The sequence below is a fragment of the Bombus terrestris genome, chromosome 12 (assembly GCF_910591885.1).
Source record: "Bombus terrestris chromosome 12, iyBomTerr1.2, whole genome shotgun sequence".
NCBI classification, from domain to species: domain Eukaryota; kingdom Metazoa; phylum Arthropoda; class Insecta; order Hymenoptera; family Apidae; genus Bombus; species Bombus terrestris.
In genome coordinates this window covers 5,956,181-5,975,126 of record NC_063280.1, presented here as the reverse complement: position 1 = coordinate 5,975,126, position 18,946 = coordinate 5,956,181, and the positions used below count along the sequence as shown (strand labels likewise).

The 18,946-nt window shown below is 45.1% G+C and overlaps 1 protein-coding gene across 6 annotated transcripts in view; it reads right to left on the bottom strand.

Annotated features, from left to right (window-relative positions):
• LOC100643418 (Krueppel-like factor 6) overlaps window positions 1-18,946 on the bottom strand; it is a 290,325-nt gene that overhangs the window by 211,723 nt on the left and 59,656 nt on the right. Inside the window, exon 1 of one of the 6 annotated variants that reach the window (XM_012315203.3) lies at window positions 6,688-6,878. The exons of the other annotated variants lie outside the window; for them this stretch is intronic. Within the exon in view, the coding sequence (XP_012170593.1) occupies window positions 6,688-6,756 (69 nt within the window). The 5' untranslated portion in view covers window positions 6,757-6,878. Of the gene's footprint in view, window positions 1-6,687; window positions 6,879-18,946 lie in introns of those variants that run through there. 6 annotated transcript variants of the gene reach the window in all.

Below are 18,946 nucleotides of genomic sequence, written 5' to 3'. Positions count from 1 at the left end.
AGCTCGTGCATAGGACGAGTACCGAAGAAAACACGTTGGTTACGTGGATAGGCAAGAAAGACAAAGTCAACAAATATCCCTAGTATTGTCAAGTCGACCGAAAAATTCTGTCACTTTCTTCTGAAATGATATTCTTCCTAATATCGTATGACTGCTGCCTCGTCGTGCAAGCATTTTCGTCCAATATTTCCAACCGTCGTATGTATCGTTTTCATCCCGTATATCGAATTTAAAGTATCAAGAATATTGTTTAAAACAGAGAAGAAATTATGGCCGTAGCGCACGGGTTATTTTCGAGTGCTTTACGAGCGTTCAACGTGGAAACAGGGACACCGGTATCCTGCTTCGTTTTATGGAAACAAGTTATCCTCCTTTAAGCTCGCGGCCCGGTTGCTGTCCGCTTCGATATAAAAGGCGAGTTAATCCGCGCAGAAAACTGCCCACTAATATCGCGGAATTATCGCTGCGGCCTCCTAATTGAATCACCGATTCATGACGAAGGCTGGATGTTTAAGAAGACTTAACGGATTATTCGTTTATGCGGATCGGTTCAGCAGGCACAAACGCGGCCGCTGCCTTCTGATCTACGCGCGGGACCAGCCAACGTCCGTATCCGAGCATTTACGTGATTGTCATACCGCTTCTCCTCCCCTTTCAGAACGACTGAAACGCAGCCAAGCAACAAGCATGGAGCACACGACTCTGTACCTGATTCCGCTCGTCGTCGTCCGCGTCTCTTTCCTTCTTTCGATAGCGAGAGAAAGATCTCATAGAGAAAGAGCCAAGAGACGAGCGCCAACTACGCTCTACTCTTGACGAGAAATTTTCTCAGCGTTGCCCGGACAAAACATAAAATCACCGACCGGAAGCGTAACTGTTTTTACGAACGATTACGACGCGCGCAAATGAAACTCAGCGATAGTTTATTGACGCGTAAATCGTTCATTTTTTCACTCTGTTCGCCGATCGGAGTTCCTACACGCTCGGTGCGAACGCTCGGAAATTCTGCAGCGAAATTTACATTCGGTGAGATCGCTGGAACGTTTCTCGCTTCGCGGCGAACAGAACGCACGATTTCGAATGTAAAGCCGGTGACGTCGCGAGACCGTTTCGCAACTGTCGAAGGATCGTACACGTTCGTAGACGTACGAAGAGACGAATGCCAGAGGAGCAGAAGGAGAGACGCAGGTGAGATGGAGAACCGCGGAACGGCTTTAAGAGCGGCGCCGTCCAGCCGCAAATGCGATTCGCCTCGCCGCGACAAACGTTTTGTCGCCGGTGATTGGCGTTTGAAAGAACAACCGCGTACAATGCAATTACCTTGGCCTTAACCGCTTCGACCGACCGATAGCATTCGATTCCTCCGCTGGATAAATACATACGTGTATATCGCGAGCTGGTCCGCGTAAGCGAGTAGCATTCGCGACAGTCGATGCACGATTATGGTTTTTGTCTCTTGGATCTCTCGAATACACGTGTACCGATATTTGCTTGTTCGCGCGATATCGTTGCGATCAGCGATTTTTAATATCCGGACTTTTCTTTCGAAGAGGTCAACTAATTTAAAGTTCAAACGTATCGCCGTAATGCAATAATCTGACGACGTATAACGCTATAACGCGTGACGTACGATCGTCTACATAATTCTTTCGCAACTGCCAAAGCAACAAATATTTTCACCGCTAACTTTCAACCGACTTTCACAAGATATTTCCTATGAGATATTTCTTACCTACGATTTATTATATTTCCATCGTGCAATTTGTTCCAAAAAGATTCAATTACCGCCAACAAAAACCAACTTACCATACCGATTGAAAATAAAGAATCCCTGCATAATTTCCTGTATCGGCGTGTTTTCTCCCGTTTCGTCGACACGTAACGAATCCTGATTTTTCTTCTATTCTCTAGGGAACCCCTAACGAACCATGAGATCGTATCTCGTTAAAGGGCCGTAGGTCAAGCTCCATCCTTTCTCTTATCTTGCCTTTTACGCGTATCGACTATTTCACGCGACCTCGTATAAAAACACTTTGAAGGAATGCTCGCGAAATATACCATATACTCTCGGAATACTATATATACTATATACTTTCGAGTTAATTGTTCAAAATTCGGTCGAGACATTCTTGCAAGTAATTTCTTTTTCTTTCTTTTTTTTGGAATGCGGACGTGTAAAATCAGGGGCAGGGAAATTTAAAGGATGAACGGTGGATCACTTTTCGCAGAAGCACACACGCGCGTAATTTCTCTTTTTGAACAATACCGCGGATAAAGATACGTCTGGTGGCTTTTAAGGCGCAATCTTTATACCCGCACCGCGAGGCCGAGGCGGATATGAGAGCGTGGGCGTTATTGCCTTTAATGCCGAATCCACGATCGTAAACGGGCATTCCCGAGTCACGAATCCATGTCGTTTATTGCCCCAAAGTGGCGGGTCGGCCCCTCGTAATCATTGGATACATTCAATTTTTCGTAACGCCGTACCGGCGATTATCGCGAATCTAATTAGCCCGATCAACAGTCCTTGTTGGACAATTACCGACCTTAGTCCGACCCTGGTCCATCTGAAAATTATAAAAATCATCCGAACGAAATTCGTGTAATAACGATGATACTACGTTCGTACAAAGGGCTACCCGATTAAGATCCCTCGATCTGGATCGATAAGATACACCAGATTCACTGTTCAGATAAACGACTCGATGAATAACTGTTTTAAAGTCGACGACGATTTCTTTTCTTCGACCAGCCCCGTTATCATGCAACAGTTACTTAATTGCTTTACGCTGGTCGTTACAGAGTATAACGATCATTTTTCACTTCGATTATTCTCCGCGAAAGAAGCAGGAAAATTGCTGTCTTGCGCCTCGGCTTCAATCGTTCCCTTTTGCTAAGAGCATGTATTTCACGTTAAGGTGTAATTTAGATGTAATTTTTTAATTTTTTTTTCTTGTTGTCCTGGTTTTAGTGTCTTTCCCCTTTATACCATTGTTTATTGATATTTATTGTAGGCACCGGATACTACTTGGTAGCGGAACACCGTGATATTCATATCAATTAGTTCTCGAGAAAAATACCGGAAGTAACCGATCCTTCCATGAACCCTAGCGAGTAAGGCTTTACCTGGAACAACACCTGGCTACCGGCAAGTGCCCCCAGTAGCTGCCACTCAACTCGATTATACTTTAATAAAGTACATAAGCATGTAATAGCGGCGCGACTCTTATTTATTTCCAAGTCTGATCAAGACAGGTGATATCCACTAATCGTTACAGATTCTCCGTCCGGTATTCAAGCAACGAACTTAATAATCCATTAATGTACGCGACTATCGTCATTCTACACAGCCATATTACGTTCTACGTTATCGTATTTATAATCTGAAAGACTAAAACGAATTAAACCACATTCGACTCGCTCCAAAGAAACTTTGACTGAAAAACGATTCGCAATCGGTTAATAATTTAAGTTATCTACCCCCTAATGGTAGTTCTCTTGCTTCGCGACTAATACCACCGCCAACTTGCCAGCCAATGCTGTCTAGTCTGTCAGCAATTTTACGATCCTCTTCGAGATCGAACAATAAGACTGTACTCTCTATTGTGAACTAGCTCCGCTCACCGAACTGGACAAAAGGAGGAAAGGACAGCTAGAAAGAAACGCAAAAAGCCGTGGAAAGAGCGCAGAGAGGAACATTTGCTTGAGATTTACGGGTTGGTTCGTAACGAAGGGGACTCATCAGCATCGGTAATGGCGACATTAAGCCCATCGGCCCTTTTGTACTCGCTGGCAGCCTCGATCGGACTTCTAACTGGACGCGCGACGATTCCCAAGTCGGAGTGAACAGCAGCGAACGGTCAATCAATTTAATTACTCGTTCGAACGTGCCGGATACCAGAGTGGAACGTTTATCAGAATCAGAATGCCGTCCGGCGAGCACCGAAAGAGCCATTTCTCGAGTAACTTGTCTACCCTAATAGCACTAACTCCGCTTCAAGTGGATAGGTTGAAAATTACGCGTAAAAAAGAGCCAACGACCGGTCTGAGTCGCGTTCCTTGCGCGAAACACGAAACGAAGAATCGTGATCGTTTGACGACAGAAGATGAAGCACGTTGGCAGCGATCATTTGTAACCACTGATGACGCCCGATCTCAAACAGATCCTTCCATCGTTTTCATCCTTTCGACGTACCTAACTCGCAATTCTACGCGAGTAACGTCGACTTCGTAATCGTCGCGTGTTTTAATTCCACTCCGAACTACAATTTGTAAAATTTTCTTTTATCGATTATCAAAACGTTATAGCCGACGTCGAATCGTAGATCACGTAGGAAATTCACTTTCGCTTCTGATTTCTACTTTAATTTAAAACATTGAGAAATAGCGGTCGTTTTATCAAGTATTTAATATTCTAAATCAGACACCTGTAGCCGTGAAAGAGGCTGTTATAATGATGGAAATAAATATGCGTAACTAACGAACGAACGGATAAAAGTGACAGGAAAGAACAGTTTTACACAAGCCTCGTAAAAGAGTTGAAAACCGCAATTAACGATAAAAATCATTAAACGGTCGTTAAGCCTTTTAAAAATAAAGCTGTTTTACCAAATGTAACAAAACGAAAGGTCAGTTTTCACGTTTTACAGCGTCCCTAACGTTCGATAATAAAACGTTTTAATTACTGTTACCGATGCATGACGAATCGAAACGAGCGAGATTTTCCAAGGAACTCCAAGACCTGTGGAAATTTCCAGGATGCATTAATTGCGAAAGAAGACTCAAGGGTATGGGCGTAGTAGCAGTACAGAAACGATGTTGTTTTACGACTGGCTGAAAGCAAACGGGAATACTTATAATTTCATTCCTTATAATTTTATGACCGTTGCACAATGATACGCGAAGAAAATTCGCGATGTCTAGCGCGAATTAGCCTGTAATCACCTCATCAGTCGCATTCCCACAAGTCTCTGCTCACTTACTTAAAACGCCAAGTACCATCGGCTTCGTACCCGTAAAAAACAGGCAAAGATTACATGTATGCAAATTTCCTTGTGCTATGCGCGTAATCCTCTTAATCGCCATCGGACTAATTATGTAAGCGAACGCGAGGGTTTCTACATATGACGAGAACACGATTGGAAAGTGAACATTTCAGATGTGGGTAAAACGTTTGAAGATAGGCAGACGTAACATACAGAAAGACGATAGTGTGTAAATAGACGTTAGGAAATCAGCAGAAGTTTAATAAAAAGGGGGAAAAAATGCTTCAAAAAATGAAGTCTTTAAAGTGTCCAGGTCTTGCAACTCGCAATACTTAACGAGCCAATCGTAAATCAAAATATTCACAGAACCTTTAATCCAATCTAAACGTCGCGAATTTATAAATCGTTATTTATTGTAAAAAAGAAAAAAGAAAGAAAAAAGAAAAAGAGTGGAGAAGAAATACAAAATAAAGCTTTACGCGATCAGACCCATTTCCCCTTAAGATTTCTGATAGTACGTACGACCGGCACCGTATCTACAATTATAAAGGAATTAAAGACGGATTAGCGTTTCCACGAGATCATGAGCGAACACATTTCGCTTGACGCGCGAAACGACTGCGTAAACGAGCAACCGACCATCGGGGAATTAGAGGTGGACACACGCTAGCGAACCCACGTCACGATACCGATCCACAGATACGCTAAACGAGCTTATTACAACAGTCAATTGTAGCATTGTTCGCGCGCCTCTAACGACGTGCATTTGCATAACGCGTACGCTGTGTCCGCGTCCTCAACGTACACGCTCCCACCTCTTACGTAAGATTCACGACTTTTTTTCCTTTTCGTTGTTTCACGCCATCGGCGCTGCTGTAATTGCAAGGGGAAATCAGCAGCCGAGCGTCGGTTATTGATTTTCGATCGTATGGAAGAGGATGATATGTCCGGCCACGCCTTTAAAAAATGGTTAGCGCGTCAGACGGTATGCGAAACCAGATACCGGAATCATCGGAATCCATGGGTCGTTCCCTGATGTCTCCGTGTATAATTAAGCACACCGACGTATGCCGTTTCATTCGCCTTTAAACACGCGTTCCGTTTAATGCGCGAACACTGGGGAATCACGAAGCACAATAATGTACGGCGAAGAATGTAATTGCATCGTGATTTAATGAGCGCCGCGGCGAGGTGGGGCGGCCGTAAACTACGTTTTAAGCACGTTGAAGGATTATCACGAAAGTGAGTCCGAGCCGGCTACGCCTGTATAAATTTGAGCATACTCGTTGGAATGCAGCGGCTTTTAAAATGACCGGTAGGACGCTTAAAAAAAAAAGGAATTTAATTGTTTTCGACAACGCACACGATCAAGAAGGTGTCTGCGATGCTCGCCGCGATTTTCCATACGTCAAACCGCACTCGATGTTTCCTCTTTTGCGTGCTAACCGGTTTTAACAGACGTCGCGCAAATCCCAATAATCACGGTCCTGGTCACGACGCTAAACGCAGGGTAATTTAATTGTCGTTTATCTTAACTTATCGTTGAAAGTAACCGGTGATATGGTCTCTGCATACTTGCAACGAGGAAAAGTTCATCGATTCGCCGGAGAATCTCTCTGTTCGTAAATACGAGGACAATTGCTAATCTCGTACGAATTCTGTTTTTAACGTTATCAACGCTCTTTACACGTTTGACACTTACGTTGTTCATCACTTGCGCAACAATGTCGATCACATTTTGGTGATGCAGAAGATACTGCGCAGCCAGCATCCCTTCGTAATTTCGGCGAACCGGTGAATCGGTAATAATGCAGCTTCGAAGAGCTACGTTCACCGATCGTTCCCGAGGCGGGCTTTGATGAACCGATATCGTCCTATTTCACGTTCGAGCGAGACCACGTAATAAATATTCAGAAGGCTTCCGCCGTGGATTGTCGCGGAATACCGACCACTGAGATGCGACGTTGTAACGCAGCCGAGTTTCATAAACAACGACTCCGTGTACCGGCAGGTTGGTTAGTTATGATCCTCGAGGAGGCCTGGTGGCTACGCCACGACGCGACGGCCAACAACGAAAGACGGATGGCATACGGCACTGAGGAAGAAGCAAGAGAAGGAGAAGAAGAAGAACTCTCGAGTTGAAGGCGTAGTCGCGTCGCGCGCGACCTTTAAAATTTTCTTGCGGTCTACGAACGTGGCGTGTTTACACGCTTAGCCAACACCTGCGCGCTCCGTGATCACGTTACCGGTTCCGCGCGTACCGGTTTAAGATTTCTGCCGATACCTGTGCGATTCTCCGATTTTCCAGCGCTGCGCCACGCTTAGTTATTAGGCGGCCGATGCATTATCCTGTTGCGTATCGGTTATCGAAAGTAAAGAATTCGAGCCTCTGTACATTCAAATATAAAATTCCTCCAAAATAAACACCTGGTTATCAGAGATATAAAAAAAGCAAACGATCAATTTTGCGCGACGATTACAATTAGCCCACAAACTTCTTACGAGCAATAGAATCTTCGGTCGCGCGTTCGAGCTCCTGTGACCTAGCATTAGCGAGACACGTCCTTTTAACGTCGAATCGCATGCTAGCGGCGCGGCAGGTCAAAGTAAAAACAAGCCGGTATGGAACCCTTTAACGAGCGAACACCAGGTAAGAAAATCACCATCGCGGCGTACGCCCAGTATGCCGACGTTGAACGCGTTATTATACGCTAAGGTTATATTTTGTTGGCGAGATGCGCGAAGAAAAAGGGTTTGTCGAGCATCGACTAGGGGATGAACGGCCTTTAATCAGGACCGCACGAGTTTACGACACTTCGGAACGTGCTGTTCGCCGCGCACGAACAAATGCAACTCGACGGATCGTGCAAGACGAGCAAAAGCAACGGCAGCAACGACGACAACAACCACGACAACAACCACGACGACGAAACGAAGTAGGAGAGCGAACAGCAGAGGCATACAGCAGCGCGTTAATTAAACGCGAGCGATTAGTTAGCGGCAGTTAATTATATAGATTAATATGCAAATGAATTCCCTCTCTCTTTCCTGCTGCCGGCGGGCTAGGTGAAGGTAGACACAAGGCGCAACGAAGCCCGGCTATCCTGATTACATTACGCTGCAGACTCTGCTTCGGCTTCCATCGTCTACTCGGTTTCCCTCTGTTATGCTACCACGCGATTCTTACCTAGAATCTAATGGGGCCACGCTCTCGAATAAGAGATACCGGTAATTAATCTCGGCTACTCCCTCGACCACGTCTCGAACGAAGAATGATCCCACTGAACCCTGATTTTCCAGGTAGAAAATGTTTCGCCGAAATTTACAGTATCGTAGTACTATTCCATTGGATCATTTTTGTCATCTCTGCCGAGATACTTTCTCCCCTTTTCATTTTCTTCAACGAGATACTAAACTGCAGTTAAACGTTTTCTATCTTCTTTCCTTGAATCTATAGCCTCTATAAACATCTTTCTGGAAATAAAAGCTATTCCTATGATTTCCGTAGCTACTACATTTGCAAATGAAACTCCAACTTCCGTACGTACCTTTTCTTTTCAAATTAGGCAAATTACTACGAGAAGATTATCGATCGCGTACAAATCTCGCATCGGCTTTTCCTTTGGACTTCGGGCTATAAAGAAACAAGAAAATTCCTCGTGCTACTAGGTTCTTAGCTAGTTCGGAAGAACTGTAGGAAAATGTGCGAGTTTTAGACCGGTCACCTAATTTAGACCGTGTGACTGAATGTCGTAGTTCATGCGCATTATCGAGTACACGAATTAGAATGGGAAATTGACAAATCGGAGTGCTGTTTACCGTAAATTGGTTGAACGTGATCGCGTCAGGCCCATTAATTATCGCTAATGAAAAGCAATTAGAACTCCTCAATACGTGGCAAGACGGGTCCATTAACTGTTGCAAGAGTTCTCCTAGTTCGAGCTTCGCGCAAAAACGTGCCGCTGCATTAATCGAACGGCAGAAAATCGCGGAAAACCAGATTTCACGTGCCTATGGTCTCTTCCTTATATGCGCGCCTATGCTGGCAATTATCATTCGAGAAAGCTCGGAGTATCGATAAAAGATAACCACCATAGCGAATCTGTTGGTTTCTACATTTATCCACTCGTAATATGATAATCAAGCATTTATCGCTACTTATATAAAATAATAATATTGCGAGTATATTGTGTGACAATCTTGGATGATCGCGCAGTCTTTCTTTGCAACCTAATATCAAGTAAACGTTCTCATTTTTATCTCGTTTCTATTTTACGTATTAACGTAAAGTGGTCACGACTACTACTTTTGAATTTTATATTTATTATGTAAAAAAGAAAAGCTAATTAATTACAGGCGTTGCATAAGCGAGTATCCCCGTCTCAAGTAGCAAAGCTCTTCGAACTTAGCAACTACCGCCTAGCGAAACTTCCTAAAGAAACATCCATATCCTTAATCGTGCGAGATACAACGAAATTCGATGTAAAGCGAAATACACGAAAACGATCGGTTGTGGACAGAAACGATGGGCCGTCGCGTATTCGTCAACGCTGAATATCCCGGTCTATTATACCACGGGTAGACGATAAAACGGCAGGTGAGGATGCGAAAGAACGAATCTAAAGCTTGACGACAGGTAGACACGTCGGTGTCCGATCTTATAAACTGAAAGCCCTGGGAAGATGGGCCTAGCGCCTTCGTATGCCTCATGTAACTAACATTAGATGCATAATGCATGGATAGGTGGCCGAGCTAGGTGTCGCAGCGACAAAACTCTACGACTATCGACGTCCCTCGGGTTGCATCGTGCCAACAACATCGACATTTCTCCAGCGTCGCTCCTCTTCGGATCCACCAATATACGTCGATGTTGTTTCAAAATACGATTGCGCGCAAGTGTCTGACTCTCTGGCGTGTTTTAGGCGCATACTATATGCGAAGAATACAGATAGAACCATAGGAAATTTTTACTAAAATTCGGACAATCTGTAGTTAAAGTACGGTTAAGGAGTAGTTAAAGAGGCGACGATAGGAAAGTGGGACGAAATAGAAAGAGGAGAATTAGAAACGACGAAAGAATGAGAACAGAATGAGGAAGATGTTAAGACGATATGGAAATGTGAACGACGCCGAGAGATTTGAATAAACTTCCCGATCAGATTCGAATAAATTAGACAAAGTGGTTGAATGTACGGTGAAACTTCTTTAGATAGAGGGTACACGTAACCAGTGGCTGCCAACAGGTCCGCGGACAACTAGTAGGAGCAGTACCCCCGTTGCCGATAAGCTTTTTCACGAGTCACAAAACAGTGTGTACCTAGTAGCCGGATCGTCCACGTGAGATCTTGGTCGATACAGCGTTGTAAAACCATTGTAATGGTAATATGCGGCGCGCGCAACCACCGATACACATCAACGGCATAGCCACGACCGTTTTGCACCGCAAAAGTGTCCCTGGTGCAGCGAAATCGTCGCGTGTTGCGACAAGAGCGACAGCCTTTTCATCCTTCGTGCTCGCCGATCGATCCCGAAGACAAAAAGAGAAATCACGGTGCATAAAACGGGCGACGTGGGACGTTTTGTTAAAGTTGCCCGGTGCGACGCACAGCTCGGAACGATTTTCCGTCTGAGCGGTGTCGGCGTAACACCGAAGCGTTGTACAGAAATACAAACGGGGCATAAATCACTGGTTGCCGCGACGCAATCATATTTCAACCGAGAAACGGTTAGCGCATTGCTAACAAGCGCGTAGGGTTACCGGCAATTACAATCGTGCACGCAGCAACGCAGCGACGCAGTGCGTGCAACCACGATGGCGGAAGATGGTCCGTGACCGCGGGCCGCGGATCGCGGTTCGTGTTCTACCATGCTGACCGGGTGATTCTAAATCGATTTGTCAGAACGTCCGACGCGAAGCTCCGCGAGACGACGTTAAGGACATAAGTCCGCTGTGGCAACAATCGCGAACGGACCGGAAGAGCGGTGAAACGCAGCGCACCGGCGCGTTGTACGCGGTGTACAACAGACAACAACCGGCAACGAGCAACCGCTTCGCGAGTTCGAGGGACGCTTTCCACGGCTACGGACGGCTAACAACCGCGCTGCCCATTGTGGAAGGGTCCAACCGACTGACTTTTACAAAGTGGACGCATAACAAATGCCCGGCGCGCATACATTAGCCCGCATTAATACCTGCTTGGATTTATTAATGCCCATATTATATTCATGCGTTGCTACGAGTTACGGCGCGATGCATTGCACCGGGGCATGCGCCAAGCCCGATGATATATTCAGCGTCGCGCTCACTCCATTGTTCGAACTCCCGCCACGAGGCTTCCTTCTCTCGAGCCGTGATATCCGCGGCTATCTCTCTCCTTCTAGCCCTTTCATTTTTTCGCACGAACCCTTTCAACTCGTTCGAGACATACGTACGAACCGTACGAGCTCGTTGTACCAGGCGATCGCAATAAGTCTACCGCTGACTACCGTTTGGCTTTTAATACGAGACCGCCGGTTGCGGTCGTGTCGTGAAATTATACTATCCGCGGGACGAGACTGTGGGATAGGTGTTGAGATAAGACGCTGGTAGAACAGACGCTCCAAGTAGAACGATGACAGCACCAGGTCGGACCGTCTGTTTGTGTGCAGGTCTTTACGTGTTTCGACAGAGCGATAATTTTTCTCGTTTCCCCTTCCACGTACTTTTGTATGGTCATTCGAGTTAGAGAATGTTTCTATGATCTGGAAATACGAATAAATCGAAAGAGACACGATCGTGTTAACTAATTTTTTTGGCAGTCTCAATTTTTTGAAACGCATAAACCGGAAGACTTTCTCGACCATCTCGGTTAAAACATATTGGGAGCATGGTTCGACAGACTCTGTAAGTGGTGAACAAGAAAGCAAGAAAAAAGGATTTGACACGGCACTTTCACGCGATTCTCTTGCCTCTCGCCGACAAAAGAGCCTTTTTCAAGGCGGAACGAACGACGACTATGTGCCAGAAAGTTGTATCCATTCGATGGTCTTTGACAGTTGCTTTTTGCTCTTCGTGAATTTCTTTTTACTTCGTTCCGTCTATATTCCGTATTGACAAGGATTATGTAACGAGAAATTTCAGCTTTACGACGTCTAACACGGACGTGGGAATTAATTGGAATTCTAACTATTTGTTTGTTAGCAGTACAGGCTATGTAAGGATACTGAAACAGGCTTTTTAAACTTCGCCAAATTACGTCAAATTACGTCAAATTATACAGGCCTTTTTACCACTATTTTATCCAGTCAATTACCATCTACAAATTACTCTCAAGCATGATTAATCGAATAAAATTCCCTGACGTGTAATCCAAAATTACACGATAAGCTGGCCGTTCTAGCGCAGTAACCGATCCAAGTATCAGCGTCTCGCGGAGAGCAGCAGCCTCAAGCGTGTACATTTCTCCTTTGCATTTCCTCGTACAAGCGGCGGCCTTGTTAGCCGTAGTCAATAGGTCCACCCAGACACGGTGCACCGATGCACCGTGGGATCCGCGATATATAAGGCCAGAACCGCGAACTTGCACTTTAGCGTGCGACGTCTTCTCTCACGGCGATAACAAACGCGGCACGTCGTTGTTACGCTTGTGTGGGATGACCATGCGCCACTGTACAACGACGAGTTGCACGACGTGCGAGCGCCAACCTCCAACAAATATAAATGCACTTACTTCGCGATGAGGACAGAGTCGAGCTTTAGGTGGCAATTCAATGGGGCGTCTGCGCCTGTAACGCCACACAAGCGGCAGAAATGAACGTGCACGGAACGAAGGTGGGGAAAACGCGTACACGGATCAATAAGAACGCTCGAACGTCGCGGAAGAGATACACACGGCGAACAAACTGATGCATGGATCCGAGCAACGGATTGGACACCGACGACATGGCAGTTTCGCTGGCCACGTCGATACTCGTTAACCGTAACACCACGTGCCTCCATCTTGGATTCGGCTTACTTACTCGCGTTTCCATTTACTTACTTACTTATTTACTTACGCGTCGGGAACACACACGGTACACAACCTTTGCGGGAGTTTATCCGTGGATATCCGCGATATCGACGTGGTCACGGCCATATCGAGACAACGCGAGAAGGCGCTGACTATTATTCGAGAGCGCACGTGCTGGTGAATCTCATTGGGCTGCGGCATAGGCGTCGCGCGGACGTGCTTCACATTCGTGAGGCGCCGTCGTTCTTAGACTCGACTTCTCTCCGTAATTCATCGGCATGGATTTAAATCGATTCTCTGTATTCGGATTCTGAAATGGATGAGCTCTGTAAAGATCTGCTTTGAAAAGATCGTGGTTCCAGAATAGAAAGGGTTCTTTGTTTCAAATTTTTATCCGATTCGAGGAATTAGAAGCGACTAAATAAGCATAGACAAGTCGATGGATTCATAAAGAACGTTACAACATTCCCCTTTCCAAACCGAACAACAGTACGTCTCTAAATATTCCACAAACGACCACTTCACCAATGAAACAAACAAGTTCCGCGTTAACGCTCAACGAGTCCAGTCACATTCCACTCGTCAACCAAAACAAGTTACCTACATGTCACCGTATGTGCGACTAGCTTACATTTTAACTTTCGATCTTCATCAAGAAAGTACCACAGCTCTATCCATCGACATATTTTATTCGAAAATATCCTGTGCTTCCGCGACCGATCATTATCGTAACCAAAGAGGAAAAAGAGCCAGCTGTTCAGCAGACACGAGGCAACGACGGGGATAGTGCTTTCCTCGGCAGCGAGATAACGCTGACTAAATAACGAAAAATGGCGGAATAACGCGCGACGACGTCATTAACTAACGCGTGCATCGCGTCTTAACGAGTCCCACGAAGGTGTATTTAGTACGTTTTATCGGAGCAATACACGCGCACACTCTTTACTTAGTGGTAGATACACACCACACCGTTGCGTACCATTAATCGACGATAAAGCGAGCAACAGGATCGTGGCAATAAAGTGGCCCAAGATACAGCACCGTCGGCGTCCATGTACGCGAAGCGGCAACAAGCCGCGGAAAACAACAAAAAGCCTATCATTATTAACGCGTTAGCATAAATCCCCACTAGCGGGGATGTGGCTCCACGGCGGAGGTGGCAAAAACGATTGTCCACGGGCGTAAACCGCTCCTCTCTAAGGTTGACAATGACCGCCGCCACGAGGTCCGCGTGGAAGCCATAAAGGCTCGTTGAACACGAAGACGTGGCCACCGCGGAAACTACGAAGTTACGATCGGCCGCGGGTTCCCCACCTCTCGCTATCGGTCGGCAGCCTCGTAGAACAGACTTACGATACGTCCCCGGAACTCCAACGAATGCGACAAAAAGAGAACTGGCGAGTAGCACGGCAAAAGCCACGGCCGAGTGAAAAATGGAAGTCGAAGGAAAAACGAGACTGCGCGAACGCGCTTCCTGTTACTTTGTTACACGTCGCTGTCGATCGCCGCGATTTACCCGATAGGCTGCGCCAAATGCTTCGTTTCACTTCTACGAACCAATGTTTCCTTTTCTTTTGTTCTATTTGTTTCCTTTCTTCCGTTCCATAACGATCGACATTGGTAAAACGGAAAACTGAATTTTATCATCGTAGTCGGCCATTACGGGCCTCTGATGACTGACGCTGCATCGATAATTAACAAAAAACAGCTGTTTAAACATGTATTAGTTCCTAAAACTCGGCGATCGCTTCTCGGAACGTACTGCGTCGATGTAGATAAGAAACAATTAGTCGTTACCAATAGGCAGGTATTATGCAAATCAACTTTAAAACAATCGTTATTAAACAATCGTAATTAATTGGAAATGTTTGTTAATTAGTTCGAACGAACGAAAATCGAACGAACATTGTACCTTTATTAGGAAAACATTGTATTTTTAAAAGAGATACGACACGATAACCTATAGACTTAATTTAGAAACTAAGATACGAATATATTGCACGATAAACAATCTCCTTTGAATTTTAATCGTACAGTTGTTTACCATTGCATCGTGGCTAACTTTCAGAGACTAATTACAAAGGTTGAACGAGAATATGCCTATACTACGTTCAAATTACTACTTGGCACGTTATAAATTTGTTCGCATGCCTAATTCATCTTACAAAAACGACGCAAAAAGGAAGGTGCATTCTGTGCTACTACTTAACAAACGGAAATCAAGAGGCGGCTTGGTTCAAACGACAAAGGAATATGAAGAAACGCCTTCCAAGGACAATTGGAAATTGGCTCTGAGCCGATGACGCTTCGGCAAGTAGTAGCTGATAAACCTAGCCAGACGGAGAGCAGTCACCGTGTCGTATTAGCGTACTCCGGGACAATTTGTAACGCCATCTTGGATCCCATCCGTGCGTAACAATGTAAGCAGAAGCCCGGCACCGGAGAAAATAAATGATTGGCCTGGCCGGCGTAAATCAATCATCGCGAAAGCAGGCGAAGCCGCGGCGCGGCGCGGTGCAACGATGACACGCGTAAACGTTGGCAGCCGCGCGTTACGATACGGACAGCTGGAAGACGGACCTGAAATCGAGTGTTTTACGATGCCAGGCCGAAAGACGTACGAGAAAACCAACCATGATACAGGTATAAATTAAAAGCAAATTGTCTACTTCTACGAAGCGCAAGAACGTCTCCCGGACGAAACCACCGGAGTACGAGCGTACGCGCGGATCCGCGTGCAAAAATCCTTGAAAATCTGGTTGCGTTCGGTGCACGGTCGTTATTCGACGCGGCTCGTTTAAATACGCGCGACATCTCGTTCCCGTGGTCGCGCGACCGGATTCAAAGAAAACCGACGAAACCGACGTCACGAACACAGCTACCAGAAGGTCTGCCGAAGGTAGTCCACGACAAGAAATCGTCCGCGGTTCCCGATTGTCCGCTTCACAGGCTGCTCCTTCTTCTTCGCACCGGCGTGTTTAGGAGCTGTTGGAACGCGATCCTCCGGATCCCTTGGTCACCAAGGAAAAAGCATACCGAGCAATTTGTGACGACGCCGAGGTGCCGCCGCCGCGATGTAAGCTCGACACATGCTCGGCCGTGTGCGTTCATATATATGGACATGTATAGGGACGTATATATCTTTATATACGTGTATAGAAATATATGTCGTCGATGGCGGCTGTGGCGGTATCCGAGCCTGGCAAAAGACCGACGGAGCCCCGGGGATCGCCAGGATTGCTTTCATTAGCTGTAATGCCTAGATAATTCGATAAAACTGAAAAATTCCGATGTCGCGTAAGGGAGTGATGCATGGGTTTCGTGCCGCGTTCGTCGACCCATTTAAGGATAGGGACAGCCGCGCCGATTCCCCTCTTGAATTTGTGTATTTAGACTACCATTACCCGTTTTTTGCGCCAGGCCCGGGATCAACCTGGTCCGAACGGTTTTCTGTCCCTTCCCATTCGTCTCTGAAATACCATGCGCTCGTCCCGCGTGTTTCCCTTCTATTCGACACGCGAATTTTATATATCAACATTTATTTATATACAGCAACGTTTATACGTTGTTTTATATTTTTCAACGAAACAAAATTTGGAAGTATTTGAAACAAAGTTTCGGTTAGCGACGTAAGTTATGTTGAAAATTAATAGATAAACATTGTGTAGGTTCGTTGGTAAGAAAAAGACAGAAGTAGAAGATACGACATCGGCGATATCGGTGAGTAGCGGAGTGAATCAAGCGTCGTCGTTAGTCGACAAAAACGGCTCGCTCCGCCAGCCGGATACGAAAAACACGATAAATCCTGCGTTACACGTAGGCGTGCCGGCCTTCCGCGGTACCCGCAACACGAGAATCCCGCCACTGCTAAATTACGACGACGAGTTGGGCTCTCCTGCTTAAGCAAAGTGCAGGTTGCCTGTTCTACCTTCCTTTCGTCCTTGGCGAGAGGCGCTACACGGGCTTTCGCGCATTTAAAACGGTCACGTTGCCGCCTTACAAAACGTTCTGTCCATCAATAACCCATTGGCTAGTCGTCGGCCAGCGAGAGTGACTCACAGAAACAATCCTCGCACGAACGAAAATATATCGGCCAAGTGGTAACAACTGAATCCATTAATAACGTTCAGCTGATCTTATTGAAGCAATAAGAAGAATTTCTCTATCGAAGAACAAAGTTTCTGTGATGTACGACCGATAAATAATGGCACTTGCGCCTTTTCTCAATCATCGGTACCATGTTAATCGCAGGAAATTTTAACAATGTTAATTTAACGTTAATGGTTGCTGAAGATAAATGTATATAATCGCGAGCTTAGTAACGGTTATGCTTTAGTTCAATTTCATGGAATTTCTGGGACGCTTAAGACACGAAATAAAGAATCCGCGGATCTAGTTGTATGCACGTAAGAATAATAGCGGAGGTAAGCTGATATTAACATTCAAAATATATTCACACGTATCAAACGGAACATGTACATTCGAGACATCACGCACGACAATCTTCGTGAAAAGCGCGCCTGGGAATAAAAGTGCAGTTACAACACAATTACACGACAATGCTCCTATTCATCGTTGTTTTGTAAATATATCTAGTCGCGATTCGCGAGATAAATCCCGTGTATAGTGTGCGTTATAATCTGTACATGACGCGCAATTATCCCATGTCGCGTGAAGTTATCGTGAGAGCAATGTCCATTCGCGAATCATGCTCTGATAAACGCTCACAAATACCTATCCAGATTGTTAGATTTTCAAAATAAAATTGATAAAGCTAACGTGACATAATAGATACGATATCGTCACAGTTTTATTCTAAAATCCGTCCACGTACTACGAAGTTCTTATCTGATCGATAGACGCGAACGTGTAATCGAACTGCCTAGCTGATTTAGTTGAAGCATTAAGAGATCATTTTACGACAGTGCATCCTATCTATATTTTTCTATCAGACTTTGTCTCACGTTTAATGAAAGCCAAATACTCGATGAACATTTGATTATCAATAACGAATAACAATGCGTCATAATTTCTGTGCATAAAAAACACCAACAACAAAGTTATCGTCTAAACGCTTTCATCTCCGAGTGCCTTCTTACCGCCAAGGATACTTTCACGATAAACGCCTAAGTAGCTCTAATTACAAGAAGGACACATTGTCAAAGTGAAATCGATCGAAAATGGAGCAAAAAGGAGAGATTCGAGAGTGGTCAACCTCAAAATCTGAAACCACGGATTCAAGAGAGCTCTCGCCCCAGTGACTCCACCCCAACATGTAGTTCGCTTTATCTGTGGATCGTCCGAACGTTAATGAAGCGGATCGGCTCGTTCTTAAGCGAGGACTCCAGCACTCGTGGAACGCGTCGTGCGCGACGCTCACTTGCTCGACATTCCATACAAATGTTCCAGTCGATCAGATACTCGTCGCTCTGGCTGATTTCACCTCCTCTTCTCCTGTTTCTTTCTTTCAGTTACTTTTTTTTAAGAAAAACAGAAATCCCGATGTTTTTGCAATTTACTCTTTCTAGCGTAAACTAGATCACTAGTGTAAACGATCGATGATCGATTTGTCCGATCACAAGCTTCGCGTGCGTCACTGTTGAGGTTGACTGATAGAAGGAACGAGTGGATGAATTTGTAATGGAAAAATATACTGAAATAAATATAGGTATAAGTACAGGTATAAGTATAGACATAATGTATGCTGATTCAGATCCTTACTTTTACAGTGTTACAATACAATAGAAGAAGCTATGATAGGGAACACGTTCATATATTTATAGCAAAGGACATTACCAAAAAGTTAACCTTGGTGTGTATCTCTAGCTGAAGGTTGCAAGAAACAGCAATGGAAATCTACTAATAGCTCTTTTGTTTCTAGACCTTGTAACACAAAACAAAATTTATATTCAAGGACACGATAATACGGACCTCTTCTTATTTTAAATTTTTTTCACTAAATTCTATTCTCTT